This window comes from Acanthopagrus latus, chromosome 7 (genome assembly GCF_904848185.1).
Source record: "Acanthopagrus latus isolate v.2019 chromosome 7, fAcaLat1.1, whole genome shotgun sequence".
Lineage (NCBI taxonomy): Eukaryota > Metazoa > Chordata > Actinopteri > Spariformes > Sparidae > Acanthopagrus > Acanthopagrus latus.
The window spans coordinates 7430829-7451942 of NC_051045.1; the positions used below are offsets into that span (position 1 = coordinate 7430829).

At 42.2% G+C, this 21114-nt stretch overlaps 1 protein-coding gene across 2 annotated transcripts in view; it reads right to left on the minus strand.

The window, feature by feature from the left end:
• The window catches only part of scube3 (signal peptide, CUB domain, EGF-like 3), an 83811-nt gene that overhangs the window by 10036 nt on the left and 52661 nt on the right, over window positions 1–21114 (minus strand). Inside the window, exons 7-10 of one of the 2 annotated variants that reach the window (XM_037102992.1) lie at window positions 15931–15975; window positions 10495–10611; window positions 8022–8144; window positions 3283–3399 (exon numbers count right to left, since the gene is read on the minus strand). In XM_037102992.1, coding sequence (XP_036958887.1) covers window positions 3283–3399; window positions 8022–8144; window positions 10495–10611; window positions 15931–15975 — 402 coding nt within the window. The remainder of the gene's footprint in view (window positions 1–3282; window positions 3400–8021; window positions 8145–10494; window positions 10612–15930; window positions 15976–21114) is intronic. The other variant, XM_037102994.1, reaches the window with a different exon arrangement.

Consider the following 21114-nt stretch of genomic DNA (forward strand, 5'->3'; position numbering starts at 1 on the left):
GGGGTTATCTAACAGTTCCGACAGCGCCGATGAAAAGCGAGGGGAAATCATTCATCACCGGCTCACTCCACAATGGTATAGAGAGTCATTTACGCCTGACCATCTTCTCCCCTCTCAGCAACTCAGTGTGGCCTGATCACAGTCCATCATGTGAGTGGAAGCCCTTACAAATCCAATTCTGGTGCTTTTATTACCTGGACTGACAGCTAATGCAGCTGCTTGGATCCCATGAACCTCTCAGACCCTTCTGAAATACAGTCTGTGTAACTCTAAACATACATACGAGAGGGATGAAATAAAAAGCAATGCCATACAAAAGAATATCTCCGCCATCTCTCCAACTCAGTTTTAAGCATTTTTGTGAGCTTCAAAAAGAAGGAATTTATTGCTGGGCCGGTAATGGATTGATCTGGATCTGGATCGAGTTTCATCTCTTGTTGCATCCATAAAAAACAAAAAATACGCCAGTATAAGACAGGTCAGGACAGCTACGGGGAGCAAGAAATATATGTACGCACAAAGTAATAAAAGCAGACAGTCCAAGAAAAAGAGACAGAGAAAAAAAACACTGGATAACCAGAAAAAAATTCCAAGCGGCCCTACAACTGGAAAATAGTAATTCACCAATAAATAAGTCGATCATTTTTACAATTGCAACTGCATAATAATCTACAGGTGACAAGAATTAAATGTGAGCTGGACGGGGGTCAGGGAAAACTGGAGGTCCATGCCAGACCAATTTGACTCTGAGCGGCGCCGTCTGGTGGTTGTTCTGCTAGATCGTTTGTACGAGTTTTGTACATAAGTTATTCCTGTTATTTTTCCCGCTGCCAGTATGTACTTGCATAAAAAAGAAACAGCAGTGATGGAGTCAGTGACCGCAAGAAGAAAGAAAGACAACACCCAACAGGTGAACGTGTTGCAGGAATACAGTCTGCCTTACATTTTAACTGCACTCACTGTTGCTTTCTGCAGACCCCGTGGTCACATTCACGTTACTAGTCTAAGCAACATTCCTCATTCTACATTCTGTTGCAACATTCCTGATCAGTAGACCTGTCAAACTACAGACACAAAAAGCGCAGAACAAATCACTGCGCAGCTATGTATTTCAAGTACATATGCTGCCTCTGCGTCTCTCCCAGAACTACTGTGAGGCCCTGGGGCGCTGGAGACAGCAGCAGATCCTAACTGGTGATACACACTCCATCAAAGGGACGCTGCAACACCCTGATGTGCTCTGGCGGGCCTCTTGGTGCCTGCCAGGCAGATCTGACGCGCCCCCACACACCTCCTCCTGACACCAAAGGCTGTTTCTGCTATCTGTTCCACACCAGCGTACAGTAGGTACCTGCTAATGCTTGATGAACATGGTCATACTTCACCTTGAAGGACCACAAGTGCTGTTTTTCATGTTTTAGTCCATTAACTACAGCACAAATAGTCTACCCTTTACATCACTGGCGAGTGTAGCGTATGTTCCCAGATTGATTTTCCTGCCTCCCAGGCATCAACCTGTTTCAGCTCATTTCAGTCCATTTGAAAATCAACTTGCAGGAACTTAAAAAATGGCTTCAGATGTGTAATCCATAAGACTCACTTTACATTTAGTTATCATAAGAACGCAGGTGTGTGCAGGGACTTTTCCACATTTTGCTGAGATTTGAGTGACTTAAAAATTAATTTAAAAAAAAACAACAAAAAACAGTAACGCTGATTTGTTTGTTTCTTTACTAGGCAACACTCAAGTCTCCAGTGTGGTAATAAGACCTCTATATGCTGATACTTCGATAGATTACCTTTCAAGATGTTCCAAGTCAACTAGTTCAGTTGATTTTAAAGCATGCTTCGAGCTGAATGCTAACACCATTGTCAATGACAATCAGCTAATGTTTCAAGGGTATTATCAACAGAACGAGGTCTATATGTTACATGTGGATCAGACCCGGTGCTAGCAGTGTTGACTCCAACAGTCCCCCAGAGCTCCCAAGCCCTCAGAAAGAGTGCCAGGCTTTGAAGCCAGTTTTTTGTAGTGGCAACACTGTTTAATTACAACATCAAGTGATGCACCGGGGCCAAAAACTACTTTTCCCCATAAGCATATTTACACTTTCTTTTGCAAAAGAAATTGTGGAAAAATTGTTTTGAGCATAATTACTCCCGCGAAATGACTCATTTCACAATCATAATTTGATTTGGAAAGTCTAGAAAAGCTGCATGATTAAATAATTTCATCCCTTTTCAACTTAAACTGGTAGTTAGCCGGCTCAACCATCAGAAGTCTCTACAGTGCCGCTCTATGGGCCCCACAACGTGAAGGATTTGGACAATTTTATGCCCGAGAAGTTGAGTTTTTTGGCTTCATGTGCCACTGAGCAGAGTTTTACAGGAGTGTATCCAGATTTTCCTTGTTAGACTCATGGGTGCTCCGAACTCCCAGTCCGGACAGCTAGCTCCACTTCATCTCAGCTGACTAGCTAGCAGCAGTTACAGTTAGCAGGAGCTAGCAGTGACTCTGGTGATATGTTGCCCCCTTAGTGTTGGTGGCCACTCTTAGGTCTACATATTGCAGCTTCAACCATGTTTACCATCTTAGTTAAGCATGTTAGCATTTGCTAATTAGAGCTAAACACAAAGAACAAAAGGGAGTGACATAATGATAATCATCAAACATAAACAAAAGTACTGGACAACCATGAAGACTGTGTTACAATAAATATGAAGGGATCACTGTGCATATTACAAGTCATCCTGGGGATCATGACCATGAATGTTTTGAATGTGATGATAATTGAATCAGCAGTTGTTGCCACAATTATCAGTCATGGTGGCGCTAGAGGAAGAGTTAGGGCATCACCAAAGTCAGGATTCAGCCTCTGGAGACTGTATACTTATGGTAATTTCACTGCAATCCATCATAATAGTTGTTGAGCTATTTCAGTCGACCATCTGACTGACATTAATAATCCTTGGAGCCACGACACTAACATGATTTAAAGAAATCACTGCTTGAAAAGACAGGAATCCAAACTAGAAGACTAAAGCATACTTTGGAAATTGATGCAGCAGTTGTCTGAAGTTTATTTTGGCATGTATTATGTAAAAATATGTGTTATGGTCCTTTGATAAACACAGAGCTTTATGTAAGCTGTCAGTCGAAATTCAAATGAACATTAATAATTTTTTTCAAGCGTAGTTATATTTTTAAAGACGTGTCGGATGCGGAGAGAGAGAGAGACAGAAAGACAGACAGGAAATTCAAGAACAGACGTGCTGGCTCACCTCCACAGTGTGCGAGGCCGTAGAGGACGTAGCCTTTATGACAGATGCACTGGAAGGTGCCGGCGTAGTTGACACAGAAGTGGTCGCAGGCGCGGTCGAAAGAGCATTCATCAATGTCTGTGTAGAGAGAAGGACAAGCTGTTAGAGACTCTTCAAACTGTTCAGCCGATTACAACACAGGAAACTTCCGTCCGCCCATCACGGCACATTTTCCCGTTTTCGTCTTTGGTGCTGTATTGTATTCATTGTTTGTCATGAATTGCGATGGGTCAAATCACATGTCACAACAACAACAAAAAAAGAGGGGGTGGTGGTGGGGTCTTTTGAGAGGAAGACAATTTTTGTTTCTTAGCTGGTATAGCTGTTGACCTCCCGGAGCATGCAGTTTTCGATTTCAATGCACTGAAATGGCATGTTTCAAAGTATTCTGAAATAACAAGCTGCCACAGCAGGAGGCGAAAGAACTTCTGCTTTCGACCTGATAATAGGAGCTCAAATGCAGTTTTTTTTTTCTCTCTCCTTATAGAACCTGCCAATCACTTTCCTTTCTCTCTTCTGAACTATACAATCAATGACCCAGTCTGTTTTTTTAGATCACCATAATTGTCATCATAGCGTTGCATTCTCCTGTTCTGATGTGTTTAAAAATTATTCTAGAAAATAATGATCCCTCACGCTCCTGTCCACACGGCTGATTTTGATCAGATAGGAGGACTGTAAACCAGAAACATTTACACACTGGGTCAAGGAAGAACTTTACTTTCTCAAACTTGAAAATGTAAGATACTCTCTGAAAGGATCAGCAAAAAACTACAATAAAACTGGGGACATTTTCTGGATAATGTCAAGGCACATATCACACTATCCTTAGACTAAGTAGAGACATATACTCCACGGTATAAGGATGCCATCAGTTACCGTAAGGTTATAACAACTTTTCATTGAACTGAAATAAAAAGAATGTAAAAAAAAGAAAAAAAAAAAGATCATTGCAGTATTTAGATTGAGATCTGTCAGGTGCAGATGAGACAAAACCTGCTTTCAGTGTCTTTGGTCCTTGTGACCCTGTCAGCCTTATCACAGCTACAAATCCACATTGCACCCGCTCCTTCCTGCCCGTCAGTAGCCTTTGTCTTATCTCACAGAGCTTTTCTGCTCTCTTACACGTGCATCCTGATAAGTGGCCTAAATGTCACAGGCTCAAACACAGGGATTGATACATGAAGCTACAGGAGAGGGATGACATTTGGTTTTATTATGATCAAGGTTTCCTTTAATGTCAGCAATAATCTGTGTCAAGCCCAGGCAGCGCATGCTGGGTGAAAACGGGGATGTGCTGTAACACTGCTGGATTTTTTTAATTGGCTAATATAAGAAAGGTTCCCAGGATTTTCCCAGGAATATCACGCTTTCATCTGGCATATCTGAGCCTCCTCTGGGTTATGAGACAGCGCCAGTCACCTTCAAACAGATGACGCAGGTATTTTGCAGCAATTACTGGAGTTCAGTTGAATAATGGGTTACCTTGAAGAAAACCAAGAAAAGAGATTGATAACTACCTGCACAAATCCTACATAGTTGTACAGCACAGGCACAAAATGTCTGCATATTCACACCAAGGCTAATCCTTTATGCAGAATACAGCTGACAATGAAAAAAGTGATTGAGGGTAAATTGGCAGGCAAGAAGATGAGAATGTGCTGGGATTGAAAGCTTAATGCAGCCATTGATCAGTTCACAAAAGAGCACACAGGCTTTGGATGAGACCCTCAGGTTGATGTTCAAAAGGTTTAAATTAAAGATCCACCTCTACGAAAAAGAAAAATCAACCACACTTGAAGTTTGACTAACTCAAAGAATCCTTTAGAAGCTGATGGTTCGAGAGCACAAATAAAGATGGAAAACGTTTACAAGAACAAACTCATAAGTCCTCGCTGTCTGTCCCCCCCCGATGGCCCCAGGAGATTCATAACAGCAGTGGCAGATGAGAGCAGCATGGGCTTGTACACGCTGCATGAGGGATTGCAAAAGTGATTGTTTCTGGCATATTAAGCATAAACTTTGCTCAGCACACTTTGAAGCGAGGAGTCTGAAACCCTCTGGGAATTAGGCATGGTGAGTTTACCCTCCAAAAATGTTGCAATAAGCGACGCCAGAAGTCGATCTGCAACTTATCATTATGTAGTTTTGTGCTGTGCCACGCTGCAGAGTAGATGTGTGAAGACATCTGGGACTCCAGATACTACAACCCTTATTTACCAGGCAGATAAGGTGAAGTATGCAGTGGGTGGGCGAGAATGCATTATGATGCGACGTACGTGCAGGGGACCATGGAAAGATAAAGTAAGAACAGTGATATCGCTTACGCTGGAAATAACAAATCAGAGGTCCCATCAATTATTTTCCTCTCCTTTTTCACCCCATCTGCCCACTCACAGATCTGTCTGTCAGCGTATCACTTTAACCTCCACCTTTTGCGCAACATAAAATCCAGGGGAGGTAAATGAGTTTGACAGAAACAAAGAAAAGGTCACTGTTGTTTATACAGAACAGATAGGAGCTCTATCATAGATGTTCCCCTCTGGAGAAAACATGACATCTGATGAACATCTCGCTGAGTGCCCTCATATGGATTAGGAGTGCGAAAGGAGATGAGAGGGAGACTGCGGAGGGTGTTGAGGGTGGAGGAATGCTGGCAGGGGATCAGCAGACATGCCCCATCTTGACTTATGGGCCATGGTCCACCGACAGCAGGGAAACACCATGACTGTTTAAACCAAGATAAACCCAGAGTTCAGTTTATACATCTCAACACCTCGGGGAGACAGCGCACGTCTCTTTAAGTGTTACCAAACACCACAACCCAACACCAAGGCCTGAAGGACCGTGTTTACATGTTGTTTTACTAAAATAACACCTCTGAGACACACAGATAATGTCTGGGGAAATTCAAACGTGCATATGAAGATCAGCTTATGAAAACACATGTGCAATCTCGTCCGTGGCTCTGAGGGAGTTCTCATAGTGATGTCATGCTGATGTTATCTCAAGATGGGCTTGAAGATTTTACCTTTTTTGAAACCTGTGCTTCGAACAGAAGGCACAGAGTAGAGAAGTAGAGAAGATGCTGCTGTACTGCCAGGCATGGAAGGCCTCATAGTAAAAGATGTAACCTTAAAGATATAATATGCAGGAATTCTGCTTTAAAATGTCAAAAAACGACTAACTTTGTTATAAATATCGTCACGATGTTTACTTTCATTTTATTCCAAATGTTTCCAACAATGTTCAGACACAGAGGAATCCACAAGTTATCTCAAGGTAACAGTGCATTTCACTTGGTCGCTTGTTGCTACTTCTGGGAAAGTGAAGTCGGCAAACAAGACTAAACTTAACGTGAATTACATTTTAAAACATTACCCCATCTGTGAACATTTGTGCTGGAGTCACATCAGATAGATTCTTATCAGCAATGGCGGTTGTTTAATGTTGAATTCAACACCACTTCTGTGTTTATTCGCCCCAAAACAGCCAGATTTCACTTTTGAGTTGCATCTAGGGAAACGTAGGATCCAGATTTTTTTAGCCACCTTTTTTGGCTAAAGAAAAAGTCAGGATATCTCAGTCTCTGCTGCATAATTTTGACCATTATCTGTCTCTTATGCAACCTCCCGACTTTATGGGGACTCTACTAAATCCCTCAAGTACGTCTTTAATCACGAATGTGCATATTAAGCCAGAATCGGGAGAAAGAATCATTACGACAAAGTTTAGCCTTTATTGAGAGGCGTTTTGCTTTCATTCTGCCTGCCTCTCATCCCACCGGTGAGAAAAATGAAAGGAATGAGCACAGAGGATAAGGAGCAGACAGGTGACTCACAAGTGTGGAGTATGTGTGAGCCTGGCAACACCTCACTCAACAGGAGGTGAACTTTATCACAGCCCTTCTCCCCAGACAAAACACACAGCAGCAAACAAGGACAACGCTGTTCCAAAGTTGCCCCTGTGCACCCAAACAGAGTTGGTTGAGGCACGGTGCCACAGACAACAGGCTGTGATTTACATTCCTGCATGCACAGACCATATTTTCTCAGTTATCTGCGTTATTTGGACAAAATAAACTTTGCATTGTTTGGCTTCAAATAATAAGAAAAAGGCAAAATAGACTTGAAGTGACGTGAAAAAAGTGTCTGCAAAGCAAAGTGACACAGTGGTGTCATTCAGTGCAGCTATTCTGAGCACTATTGCATGACACTGATGTGTACCAGGCTGGATATTGATTGACCACATCAATAAAGAAAAGAGAATTAAAAAATAGCATGTCATCTGTTTTTCCACTCGGAGAGAGGCTGAGCTCGCCTGCCTGTCTTCTTTCACCAGATGTTTCTATAGTGGCTTGATTCATCCGAGAACCAGAGGTTTAACATTTGGAGCTCTAATTCCCCACACCTGTGTTTCAGCCATGGCAAACTCTTTATTTGTTCTGCAGCTAGTCCTCCCAGCTCCTGCTGAGCGATGGCCACCACCAAATATAACAGACAAACAAGCCAGAGAGGCCTGGTTTGGCTTCTCTGCAGGCAGGAAGGAGCATATTTTTGTGCCACTAAGAGGATATTTTTGGTTTACTATCCGTGCCTAACAAATGCAAAAATCACGGCCTATTAGAAGAAAAGTGTTGAGGGTGAATCTGGTATTTCTAAAAGGGAAATGTGTTTAGAAAGTGGTTAAGGGACACCTACCTTGACAAGTTCTCTCATTGGTCAGCAGCTTGTAGCCTTTCTTGCAGCTGCACTCAAAGCTGCCCACTGTGTTTCGACACACATGGTCACATCCCCCATTGTTAAGACGACACTCGTCAATATCTGCGGACAGAGAATCATCAAGAAGAGTCAGTGCATCAAACAAACAATCATCGCAAAAGATAAGGAAAGGTGATTAATCTAGAAACTGCTTTTTGGCCACTTGGGGGCAGTGGAAACAAGCTGTGAAGACAAAACTGACATTTTTCTTGTTAGCAAACAAATTTACACATTCAACCATGCAACATTATAATTTTTTTGCAGTCGTGTTTGTGTCCAGCTGAAGAACGTCAAGTCCTATATTCACTCTCCTTTAGCTCTGTTTCTATAACAAAGTCCTGAGAGGCAAATGAAGAAAAGAAATCCTTACAAAAACGTGTTTCCCACCTGCCATAACACCTGTTCTCACAGATCAAAAAAGGAAACAAATGGAAAAAAAATAATGTCCTCTCCAAAAGAAGGGGTAAATAACTTTAGGTTATCCTGGCAAAAACTTTTTTGTTCTGAAAAAAGTAAGCAGAGAAAACAATTCAGATGAGATGTAGAACATGGATAACCCCCATTTTTCTTATCTGGAAGCAGCAGTGATGACAGTGGAAAGACTTAAATAAATAAGGTTTTTGGGTGAGAAAACCAAAACACTGAAGACGCTGAAACACTTCGTAGAGCCGAGCTGAACGGCAGAGTTGGGTCATAACTCTCTGGAGGTTGATCACTGTGTGTGATGCCTTTCAAACGTACAGGTAGTCGTGTTCAGCTCAGTTCTTTTTTTGTCTCAATGAGGAAAATTCAGCTTGCAGCAAAGCACAGATAAACAATGACATAACATATAAATGTAGGACAATGAAATCCATATTGATTAAAGCAGCTTTACAAAAGTGGATATCTCTTACTCTCACTGTATTACACATTTTGTCACTGTAATTTGTACACATGGGGCTCTATTGCATCTCTGTCTGTCCATCTTGAGGGAAGCAGCCTCTTCCCAAAGTTTTTTCCATTCTTCTCCCTATTAAAATGATTTTATTCAGGAAGTTTTGCCTCACTCAAACATAGGGTCAGAGGGTGTCAAACAGAGGGTGTGTTGCACTGTACAGATTGTAAAGCCCCCTGAGGCAACGTGATTTGTGATTTTGCGCTCTATAAAAACATTTTTTATTTTCTTACTCGACTTGAATACAAAGTTGTTAAATCTGAACAGCGAGGTGGAGATGAAAGAACAAAGGCAGTTAAGTTAACAGCGCAGAACTATTCAAAATAGGACGGTTACGTGTTTGGCCATGACGGTCCTGTAGAAACTGGAAATGAGCCTTAGGGATTTCCTGACTGGCCCTCAGAAGGGCTAAAGTCAGTTTGCGTGTGGCTGTAATGGGATGCAGCTCTCGCACAGTACAGCCTCCTGGCAGTACAGCCTCTTAATCATCACTGTCCATCTCCCTCCGATTACTCTGCTCTTTAATTCTACAGCCAATACCCAATCGATATATCATGTGCTCATCCCTGCTTTTTTTGATGGTGCTCTGCCTTGGCAAGTTTGGCAATCTCTGATCAATTCTGAATCATCGTCACAAATGAGGCGTCTGTCTCTTGAGGGAGTCTTCGTCATCTGGTTGAAATAAATGCATCAGAAACGGAATAAAATAATCCCCTCCTTGCTCCATCTTTGTCTCCGTTCTTCTGAAGTGCCTGGCCTGCAGCGAGCCCCTGTCTTCTTGTGCCAGAACTGCCTGGGTTTGTTTTCCTCTTGTTTCCGCTCAAAACCAAGCTAATAGAAGCCAATGTACTTTTATCAGACTTGTAAGTGTAACATTACGAGCCGTAGCAGGCTGACAGATTTCCATCCTCTCTTTTCTGGAAACACAGATTGTCCTCATTCTCTCCACAGTCGTTTATTACGACCATTAGCAGCGCCTTTGTTTTCTACGTCTCCTGATTAAATTCTAGTTCGAAAGTTGGGGATTTACGTTATAAGACATACAATAACAACTTGCCGCAGTACTCAGGTTGCTTGAATTGAGGATGCTTCTGCCAAAACTCAGAAAGGACGATGATGGTAATGTAGTGGAAAAACTGTCAAAAAAACAAAAAAAAAAAACAACTGGTGGAACGACAAAATAATGCTTAAAATATGCAGCTGGAAAGCAGAAAGTCGTGTAAGATTGGTGGCACCAGTGAGGATGGAGACATGTGGGTGTAAAACAATGATAGTGTAGTCTACAAAGCGCAAAAGAAAAAAAAAAAATCCAACTCGCAGGTAGGATATGGTTCTAACAGGGAGGGTGCGAACGGTGTAAATTGCTTGACAATAATTCTCATGAGCTCCAGGTGGAGGAAGAAGCTCCAGTGTGCCTGGCAGAACGACAGGCGGAGGATTAATATGGTGACAGCTGCAGTTTGAGTGGCGATGCTTTACCTTTGCAGGTCTTGCGGTCCGGCTGCAGAGTGAAGCCAACAGGACAGCTGCAGCGTACTCCTGTCACTGAATCATGACATGTGCTATCACAGCCACCATTGTTCACTGCACAGGTCTCTGCAGGGGAACAAGCACACAGTGAGACAATCCCCGTGGAAAAATACACCGTCGATGCTGTCTTGACCTACTTATTTCTCCCCCATCAAAACAGCATACATGCATACTGGTGTTGTAGTAAAAAAAAAAAAAAAAATGGAGAAGGCACACTATTATATTCAGCATTCATTTTGAGTCAGGAAACATGAAGCAGAACGCCCTTTCAGGTCCTCAGAAGCACACAGCGATGGAGAGGAAACAAAAATAGAGAACAGTTATAAATGCAGCAGCTGGATGAGATTAAAAGTGAGGGAGTTGCAGAGATGCTTGTGAATAATGAAAGGAGACAGTCGTTAGGAAATGTTAAAATCAACACGGACAAAAACAGGGTTTCATGTGCTTTTACCTCCGTGTGAGTGTGTGCGTGCAAAAGTTTGTAATTGGCGCATGTTTGCTTCTCTCTGGTCAAGGTGAATTGTCCTTTTGTACCGCAGGGCATCTGTCTCCCCTCCATCACGAGGGCAGGGGTTTGACTTCCAGACAGATTTCGAACAAAACCACCACTTTTTCCCGGTTGTGACAAAACCTTCCAGGCATTTCGGGGGATAAAAAAGCAATTTCAGCAACCTGGCCCCAGTGTTGGCCAGGCTGATTTGAAAAAGGGGAGGTAGTCGGTCAGCACAGGATAACGGAGGTCTCTTCTCGAGACAGTGACAAATTTCACTGAGACTTTCATTTTAAGCAACAGGACAGGAGAAATGTGTTCTCACATAAGGGCCGTCTGCCTTAATAGTTCCTGGCAGTTTTATAGAAAACCTCACACACTTGAGAACAAAAAAAAAAAGAAAACACTTTTGTAACCTGGAACAATCCCTTTAGCTTGCTTTAAGGCAACTGGTCATCCACACAGCTCATCACCTCTCTTTAATGGGGCTGTAGGAAGCTGGCTAGCAGCTCCTCTAAAGGGGAGCCAACACAGCTGGGCTGGTCGAAGACTTCACACTGGCGAGGCGACGGCAGCTCACATGTGGCACTAAAGAGGGAATGCAGCCGCACTGCTTTTGTTTTTTGTTTTTTAAAATTTTTTATAGCGAACGAGGATCCCTTTGGGGAAACACCTAATCCTCTTCACTTAAATCTAAAACTGCACCGCCTGCAGCAGCTATAATGAGGCTCTCTGAAGCTCTTTCTCCAAATAAAAACTCAACTGTAGACTGGAATTATGTATCAAAGCAAAACAGGTGTCACTTTTAAAAGATGAAATATTCATATATCACGATTGATTAATTTAATTTATAGTCATTACAACACATTTGCTAGATTCAGTTCACTTACTTGGTCTGGTCTGACCAGTATTGTGTTGGCTCATGTAGCAAATGGCAGATAACTTAGATTTTCTTTAAATACTGAGTCACTTTGAGCTAACGCCCTGTCCTAACTAAAAGTGACACGAGTAAGCGTCTGCAACAAAATTAACTTGACTTTGTCGTTTCTTACTGGAGCATCCAAACTGTCAGCGCTGTTCAGCGCAATGCGCCCCACCAATTTGAGCCTGATGCCCTGTTTCTATTTTCATTCCTGTTGCGAGCGACACTCTTTGCAACTTCCGTTCCATTAACAAGGAACGGAAATTTAAGTTACTTGCTATCTGTACAATAGATCACATTGACAAGGTGGCCATGTTCCCCTGATGTCAAGCTCTACTGTAAAATAACATATTTAGTAACACATTAACTGATGTTACCATTCAACCACGTCGGGCTCACAGTTCGTTTGCTTCACTTCTAGGTTTGAATAAGATGTGAGCTGAAAGTCAAGAACACTATCAAACAGTGCTGTAAGCTAGCAAGCTGCTCAATTCTAATGTGAGCTGTTGTCTAACAAAAGCGAACTGGTTATCAATCATGTTTACCCTTGAAATACGGCCTGACGCCCTCTGGATTTTCACTGTCCATTGTCAGGAAGCAGTTGAATGATAATAATTTTCACACAGGACTTAGAATCTGGAACACAGTAGTAGACTCATTTGGGGTTTTCCACCCTGAGTATGATTTCAGAGGCAAATGGCCACCGTGTAAATATGGTCTATATACTGGGTCTCATCAACCTGCAGCTCTGGAGCCACATGTGGCTCTGTTGCTCCTCTGCAGCAGCTCCCTGTGACTTTGACAAAACATGACATTAAAATGAATGATGATGGTTATTTTTAAACACACCACTGTAGACCAAGAGAATTGCTTACATTCATCGATTGTAAACACGTTGCCGACACAGTATCTCTTCTAGCTAGTTGTGATTTTGTCAGGGAAGAGAGCGACCCTGAACTGATATGGTTGTGCTTTATGCTTGGGCCTGACATTTGAATTCTGTGTGGCTGAAGAAAGAAGAAAGAAAAACAGGAGCATTAGCTCACACTGAGACAGACATTTAACTTTTACTGTTTCTAAAGCTGGGCTGCTGCTGTATGTTTCATTTGTACTTTTTGATATTTCAGTCATTTTCACAAACACAGGGACGATTCAAGTCGCCTGCACATAGTTCTGTATTGAAACTGCAGTTCACAGCAGGCCTACACATGCCGGTGGATGTTTCCTCCTCCTCAAAAGTGTTCAGTTTGTGTTCAGTTAATACCATTGATTTCAACGTTTGCACCAATTGTATTATTGTAGTAGAATTGCTAAGCACATAATAAGGATAAGCAGCCAACTGCAGAGTAGCCACATATGATAATATTAATGAATGCTCATTAGGGCCTCTTCATAATCTTGAGAGGTCAATTTAGACTTTTTAAGTAAAATGTCAGCCGGCAAGATGGAGATCGCCAGGAAGCTGAAAGTTTCAGGTAAGAAAAAACACCATCTCTACTTATTGTTGGCTCTACTTGTATGTCATGTGCAGAGGATAATCATCCACCACCGTGTATCTTATACGTAACTCACTTTTACATATTTCTGAGCTAATAGATTCTTGTGGTCTCAGGTGTTTCCATTTCCATCAGGTGTTTACTCTCTTTGCTTGGCAGAACGCAGAGACGCTACCTTTGATCCTTCACAGGAGAATGATAGCTCATGATGGAGTATCGGGCAGAGAGAGAGAGGAGGAGGAGGAGGAGGAGGAGGAGGAGGGAGGGGGGAGCTTCCAGTTAATACGCCGGTCCCAACCCAGGCTCGAGAGTGCAGCACTGTGGCTTCCCATAATTGCAAAGTGTGAGCAGAGACAGTTGGCAGACGAGACGATAAGACAGTGTCAGGACATGCCTCCAAAACGCTTAGTCAGGCAGCCATCTCACCAAACTGTAATGATCATGTGTTAAGAGAGCAAAGAAATATTTCTGACATTATGGTTTTGTGAAGACAGGGCTGAGACACACGCTCCGGTATGTGTGTGGGTTTGTGTGTTTTGGATGCACACCAGCCACTTCTACGGCGCACCGGGTTCGGACCGGCAATTACAGTGACAGTGGGCAGACTTTTGTAAATATTCTCCGACGTGATGTGTCGGGGTGTTTGGTCAAACGCTGAGCCTCGACCGTATACGTTTCATACAGAGAGGTTCAGACTGTGTTCATAATCTTTTAACGGTAGCCACAGGATTTTGTAGCTGCACCGCTTCTCCACTTAGATCACTGCTGTTGACAAGCAACCTCATTGCCGCTTGTCATCAGCCATTTATGATGACCGCAAACGAAATATGTCAACGGGTGAGTGAGTGGACGGAATTCACAAGGAGAAAGGCAGAGTTTCCCTGATCACTGGGAGAAGGTTTTTTTTTAAAGAGAGAAAATACCGTGTTTTTCTTGACCAAACAGCAAACATGCAACTGGAGCAAAAGTTACTCCGAAAGGTTCAGTTGTTATCAGACAAAAACCAGACTAAAGCTCTGAGGTGAATGCTCTCTCAATAACTTAAAGCACATGATGTGAAAAATAAAAAACATTTGGATCGGTTTGTTAATGTTCCCTCGAGGTGCAACCATCTGGCTAGTTTCAGTGTGGTACAGTACTACAGGAAATCAGTGGGGAAAAAAAAAAAACTGATGAAGAAGGATGCAAATTATTTCACTTGCTCCTAATGTTTCTACTTCTGAGAAAGAAAAATAAGAAACTAGGACACAAAATCCTAAAATAGGTCAGACTTGTTGTATTGTAGCATGTGGGAAACTCGGTGTGCATACAGTCGTAACAACTAGTAACTTAAAACATTATTGCTCTGCTTCTTACCTTGAACATGCTACTCCTCTGAGAGCAAGCCTCCTCCTCTACATGGTGTAATTAAATCATAAATCTCTTTGATGTCTCAATGTTTGATGCATCCTCGCAGATTTATGAGTTTATTTTTCCTGGCATCTTCCTCGTATCTATTAACACACAACTCATCTCGAAAATTGAACTTAATAGCCTCGGTGATATCGAAAACGCAAAAAAAAGTTTCTATACTTATTCGCCTCAAATGTGCTCCATCATTCATCTTACCGCAAATGTAGCGAAACAAATTACTTTTGCCCAAAAATAGAAGAATAAACTGGACCGAAATAACGTTATCAATTGATTAATTTTTACCATTTTAGGACACATGATTAGAAGTGCACGAAAAGGCAAGTTTAGAGGGACTCTGTTTTATCTCTTGTATGAAGCAGCGCTGAATCATGGACACATTATTGGCTCCCTCGGCAAAGCTAATAGGCCGTGATGATGGAGTTTAGGAACACCGCGGCCGTGTGTTTGAAACAGTGCAAGCATAATTTCACCTCTTTCAGTCGTATCAAAACACAAATAAAACCAAAGACTTTGGTCTCTTAACCTGTTGGTGTTCTGGACTTTTGATGACTACTGGCAGATCAATCAAGCTGCAGCTGACAAGTTGGACAAAATAAGCAAATTGAAGACTTCGCTTTGAACTCTGGGCATTATTAATATACATCTTTAACAATATATAGACTGAGTGATTAACCATATCATCAATCAATCAACAAACGATATCTGCAGCCCCATTCAAGGCTGTACCTAAGTACAGTACTAGAGTAAATGTAGCTAGTTATATCAAGATGACGTAACAGTATTAAATACAGTAAAAGCCTCTACCTCTTTATGTAATGTTCAGAGGCTCCCTGTTTGCAGCTGTGTTTTGAAAAGGTGTGGTTTGACACGGGCAGCGTTTGTTATTGAGAGGGCATTCACAGAAGGAAGAGGAAGGTGGAGTGAGGGGGTCAGAGGTCAAGGGTCAGAAGGATGATGCCCCTGTGGGGAGGGGATGGGCCTGATCAGTGTCTGCTAGGTTAGCTTCCTCTACTTCCCACACCCGCAGACCCCCAGAGAGAGGAGTCAGAGGAGCACATATTTACCATTGGGGAACAGCTGTGGGGCCGGGGGCTGGACACTCCTCTCCCCTGCATGCACACGCACACCCACACACACGCAGACATTGTAAAAACACCACTTTAGTTCTCTGTACACTTGAACCACGCAGCATCTTGCATGTTATGTAAATCATGAGCATGTGACAAAGAACTAATCACACCTTATTCTTAAATCCCCTTGACACCTTGAATGCATTATGGGCACAACTTTGGGGTGTCGTTTAGAGTTAAATGATGTGAGAACACAGCCTGTCACACTTTAAACAGAATAATGTGATCAAACCTCGGCTTTCGACTACCAAGAGATGGGAGGACAACCTGAATGAGGGGCCTTTCATAGCGGAATATTTTATTGATTCTGTTGCTACGATGGCGAATCGATGAGAAATCTGAAAAGCTCTGAGGCTTATCGGTACTCCCATAGCAACAGCCACGCGCAAAGCTTTTAGCCCTCAATATCTGGCACACATGTATTTGCATACCCTTTCTTTTGAAATTGCAGGGGATTTTTACTTTTAAAGATGCAACAGTTCTTCCAGCAAAGTACCTAGTATCAGACTGCACCCTTAAAAGCAAGAGTCGCAAACTACCATAACATTTTCAAAGGAAGAAGCATGAAGAGAAAGAAGGTGGGATCTGATATTAGGACGTTAAAATTCTTTTCCTTTACTTAATTAAAGACTTTTCCACCATTAATTGATGTAAAAAAGGCACAAACTGGTGTACCAACATTCACGAGAGTGCTTGAAATGAAGTGTTTTAGACTCAACAAAGCCAACCCATTTCTACAAAACTAGATAGTGAACTGTGAAAAAGTGTTCTAGCTTCAGGGCTTACTTCCTGGTTATGGGCAAGGAACCTAAAAAAGAAGGATTGGGTGTCAGCTATTGGACACAAGGCTGATTGGCACCCTTGTGATATGTTTATGTTTGTTACAGCTATCTAAGGCCGCTTGTTCCAGTTGTCTTTCCATCCCTCGGCAGTACGAGGTGTTTGTGGTGTGACAGGCTGTGTTCAAACATCAGTCAGTTCCCCCCAAAAAAATGCAACAACAAAAGAAAATGCATGGAGCACATACATCAGTTTAGTGAAAGGAATAACAGGAGGTTGTGCCCATAATTCATGGAGTGAAGAATAATGTGGATGAGAGTGGATCGTCTCACTTGAACTAAACAAATCATGAATGTCCATGGATGCCCTCAGGAAGGGGATAATGACATGAGAGGATGAAATTATGTGGTTGCAAAAGAAAAGACAGCCTCTCACTGTAAACAACTGAGCAAACAGCAGTGACTAATTTTCCAAGAACCTAACAACAAACTGATGATGACAGGTCCTCTTCATCTAAAATGACAAGAGTGACATCTCAAGGCAAAAGTGTACCTCAAAACATGCAGTCATGCAAGTAAATATTCCACACAGTGCAGACAAAGTGCAGTTTTATTGTCTTGTGTATGAAATGAGGCTTTTGTTCGTTAGTATGAGCACTGCGAGCCTTGACAGACAGAGCGAGCGGTGGTTAGTGCTGCAAGCTGGAAGACAGGGACAGCCAGACTCATGTCGGAGCTTTATGGTGTCTTTTATGGTCAGATCATTTGAGAATTAATGTTGTTAGGCTGTTAGGCCAAGTCTCTAAGCACTGTCAGTGGCCCAGCTGTACAATTTATGTGCTGCCACTAAAAGCAGTTTGAGAAAACATTCATCTATTTTTTGTTTTTCACTATAAATTATGTCAAAATTGCGACTTTGAAATGATTTGCTTTTAATTGAGAAAATGTTACGAGCCAAATTTATACCAAACTACATGGCCCACGTGTTGTATGCAGACCATGAACACTCACCCATGACACAGCTGGGATAATGGATCGGGCCTTAAAGCACATCGACAAAATGGAAAAAGGTAAAAGGGTCTTTTTTTTAGAATAGCAGGAAGAACTGCAGAGTTTACCCATGCATTACAAGAACATTATTTCGGGATAAAAATCACCTCCAATAAAGCATGTAGCCTCTGAATTGGTCATTCTGTCATTCAGAGGGCAGGAGATCTTCTGCGGTGCCAGATAAGTAAGCAGTTGCTCAACTCTGACAGTCGCAGGTTACCAACACCACAAAGCATGCACAGTTCACTGCCACAGCTCAACCAACGTGTCCCAGTCCCAACATGCAGCATCCAGGAAAAATGCTTCTCAGCAGTTAAGAGGACAGACACATCTGAACACACCAGCATGAATGAATGCACAGACCACCCGAAATGAGAGCACAGAGTGTTTACGTTATGCACATATGCATGGAGACTACATGTGTTTACATGCATGTGATGCATGCATGCAGGATATGTTTGTGTGGTTGTTTGTGTAGCTTTCTGTTTGTATTATATAAGGCATCTTTTGCTCTCTTTCTGTGTGTGCATGTGTGTGTGGGTGTGTGTGTGTGCGTGTGTGTCTGGCATAGTGCGGCCAACTCTTCAGATGATTGAACTCCTGAGCAAGTCTGCATCTGCCTGCTATTTGTTAATGTTTATGATTTGCTGTGCTAACAGTGTGAATGCTTCCACATGATGGCTGCTCCTTTCACATATCTGAACTTACTTGATACAGAGACATTTAAGCACAAAAAAAAAAATGATTGTTTTAGGACTTTTATAGTCAATAATTTTACTTTAAAGGGGAATTCTGGTATTTTCAAACCTGGGCCCAATTAAGTTTTTAGAACTGGTCCTGTAGAGCGCCTCAGCTGGCAGCCACGCACAGCTGCCATGGCCGCAACTTAATCCTTCTGGGAAACTCCACCAAAAGTTTTTGCTACTGACAGGCAGAGATTGTTGTTCTTAGTGTCAAAATTAAGGTAAAAGTTCCCACAGCGAGAGACCTTTTAGTTAAATAATAAGATCCTTTTTTTTTGTAAAAACACAAGAAACATAAGAAATACAAGCCTCATTCAAGAAAAGGTCTTGCTCTGAAATCTCTGAGATGTGAGTTGTTACAACGGCAGTGGAAAGAGTTGGAGAGAAGAGTTTGGAGTTTTCTTAGAGGGACTACTAGAAATAATTTATGGCTGGCAATTTATGTTATTTTAACGACTGAGATTAGGCAACAACTGCAACCGCTCACCTCACGAGATTTCAGAGTGAGAATTGTGTTTCTTCTGATAAAAGGATCTCATTATTTCACAAAAAGATTCATCTCTGTGGGAATTGTTTCTGTGACCGTGTAAGAAACTACAAATAACAATCTCAACCCTAACCCTAACCTGTAAACACACTCTAAAATGTTAAATTGTTGGAGTTACCCTTTAGTGATAGCTACTTTAAAGAGTTACCCAAACATCTCTGCAAAGTGTGTGTTTGTCTGTGTGTGTGTGTGTGTGTGTATGTGTGTGTGTGTTTGTGTTTAGAAATGAGAAAGCGAGAGAAGAGTCCATGTGTGGCATCCATAAAAGCCCTGCAGACACTAAAATGTATTTCCTGCCTATATTATGATGCGAGGTATCAACAGAGGTGAGACAGGAAGAATAAAGAACCGACACCTCCAAACAGAGCAGCGCGTGGCGTATTATTACAGAATGCATGACCGAGCCTGGGTGAGGAGAGACACCACAAAATGAATGGAAATGTGGCAGAACGCATATGAACACACCCCACAAGATGGATTGAACAGTGAAGCTGCAGCATACTGAAAGAGCCCAACCAGACTAACGACAAAGCCGCTGAAGGGGTGGAAGCTGTTTTGTAACCAGGTGCCATGTTCCTTTTGGATGAAGTACGCAGAGATTCAATTAATCATTTTTCCAGATCAACAGTCACACTAAGCAGGAGCATGTCATCGCTAAGCGTGGTTGCTATGGATACACTCGACATGCTACTCGTCGCTGCTATACCATTTCCAAATGTGGCGCGCTGTGAAGTCATTATCACTGCACGCGTGGCAGGCAGTGATTAACAATACAACAACCACGGGATTCACTCATGGTTATCTTGCTTCTGCTATTTAACACTATTTTAACTTAATTCAGGATTAGAATATGGGATCGTCCTTCCAAGAGAAAGCATTAGTTTTTAAGCCTTGAAAGAAAAATGGATGTTCTTTCTTCAAAGCGGAGGTAGCTGCTGCATCTTGTAACAAGTCGTATTTATCAAAAAACAATATGTTTTTTTGTTTTTTTTTTAAGAGGGAGGAAGTATTTGTTGTCTTTAACCCTCAGAGCTCCAAGCAGCTTTTCTCCAAGCAGTTTCTGGGCATTATTTGCTCGCTGTGGTCTCATTTCCACAGCAATATATAAGTCACGCACCTCAATGGAAACAGCACACTCATGGCTAGAAGTATAGGAGAATTAATAAAAATGTCTTGTGTGCAGTATATCACAAAGAAAGACATTTGCAGGCTGCATTTCTTTGATAATTGTAATCTTAGATTTGTGTGCTTTTCCTGACAGACGTGTTTTGTAGTACATGGTTTGTTCAAGGAATGTCAGACAGTGATTTCTGCTTTTACATTTTTTCCGGTTATGATAAACGCAATGTGTCATTTTGGCGATTGTATAAAGAGAACATGCCTTTCGAGCGTGTCTGCAGGTTTTCGGGTGCCAAGGGTTAAACCTGGCACAGCAACTCGACATGTCAGTGCACACTCCTGCAGCTTTGAAAGTGTTACATAAAAAAACAGAGGTTTCATCATGCATTTCTTTTGAATATTTTCTTGTGGTGGAAACTGTACACAGTTACACTCCTGGTGCACAGTAGTGGGGCCTTACTGAAGGTCCTCCAGCGTTCTTGTCACTCACTCTCCCTTTAGTGGTTCATTTGGCAGATTGTTTGTTTTATTGAGGTTTTATTAACTAATAGAGCGTCTGGGAGATGGAGCGTCCCCGTGTCGACCGCAGAGCAGCCCTCCCTCCGCCTCTGAAACCCCATACTCTGAGGGGGAAATCAAAGATTTTAACTGGCTGACTGCTTCCTAATCTGGCACACCAAATGTGCATTTGCCTTGCCTTGGGAACAAAACAAGCTAAGGCATATAATTTGGTTGCGGTCAACTCTGTGGCGTCCTCCTGGCCTAGCAGGGTACAGAAATAATGACAGGTTGGCTGACCAGACCTTGACATAGGTTTGGCTCTAATCAGGGCTGCGGTAATAAAGGGGATCCAGAAACACTGAGCTAATCAGCCGCTACT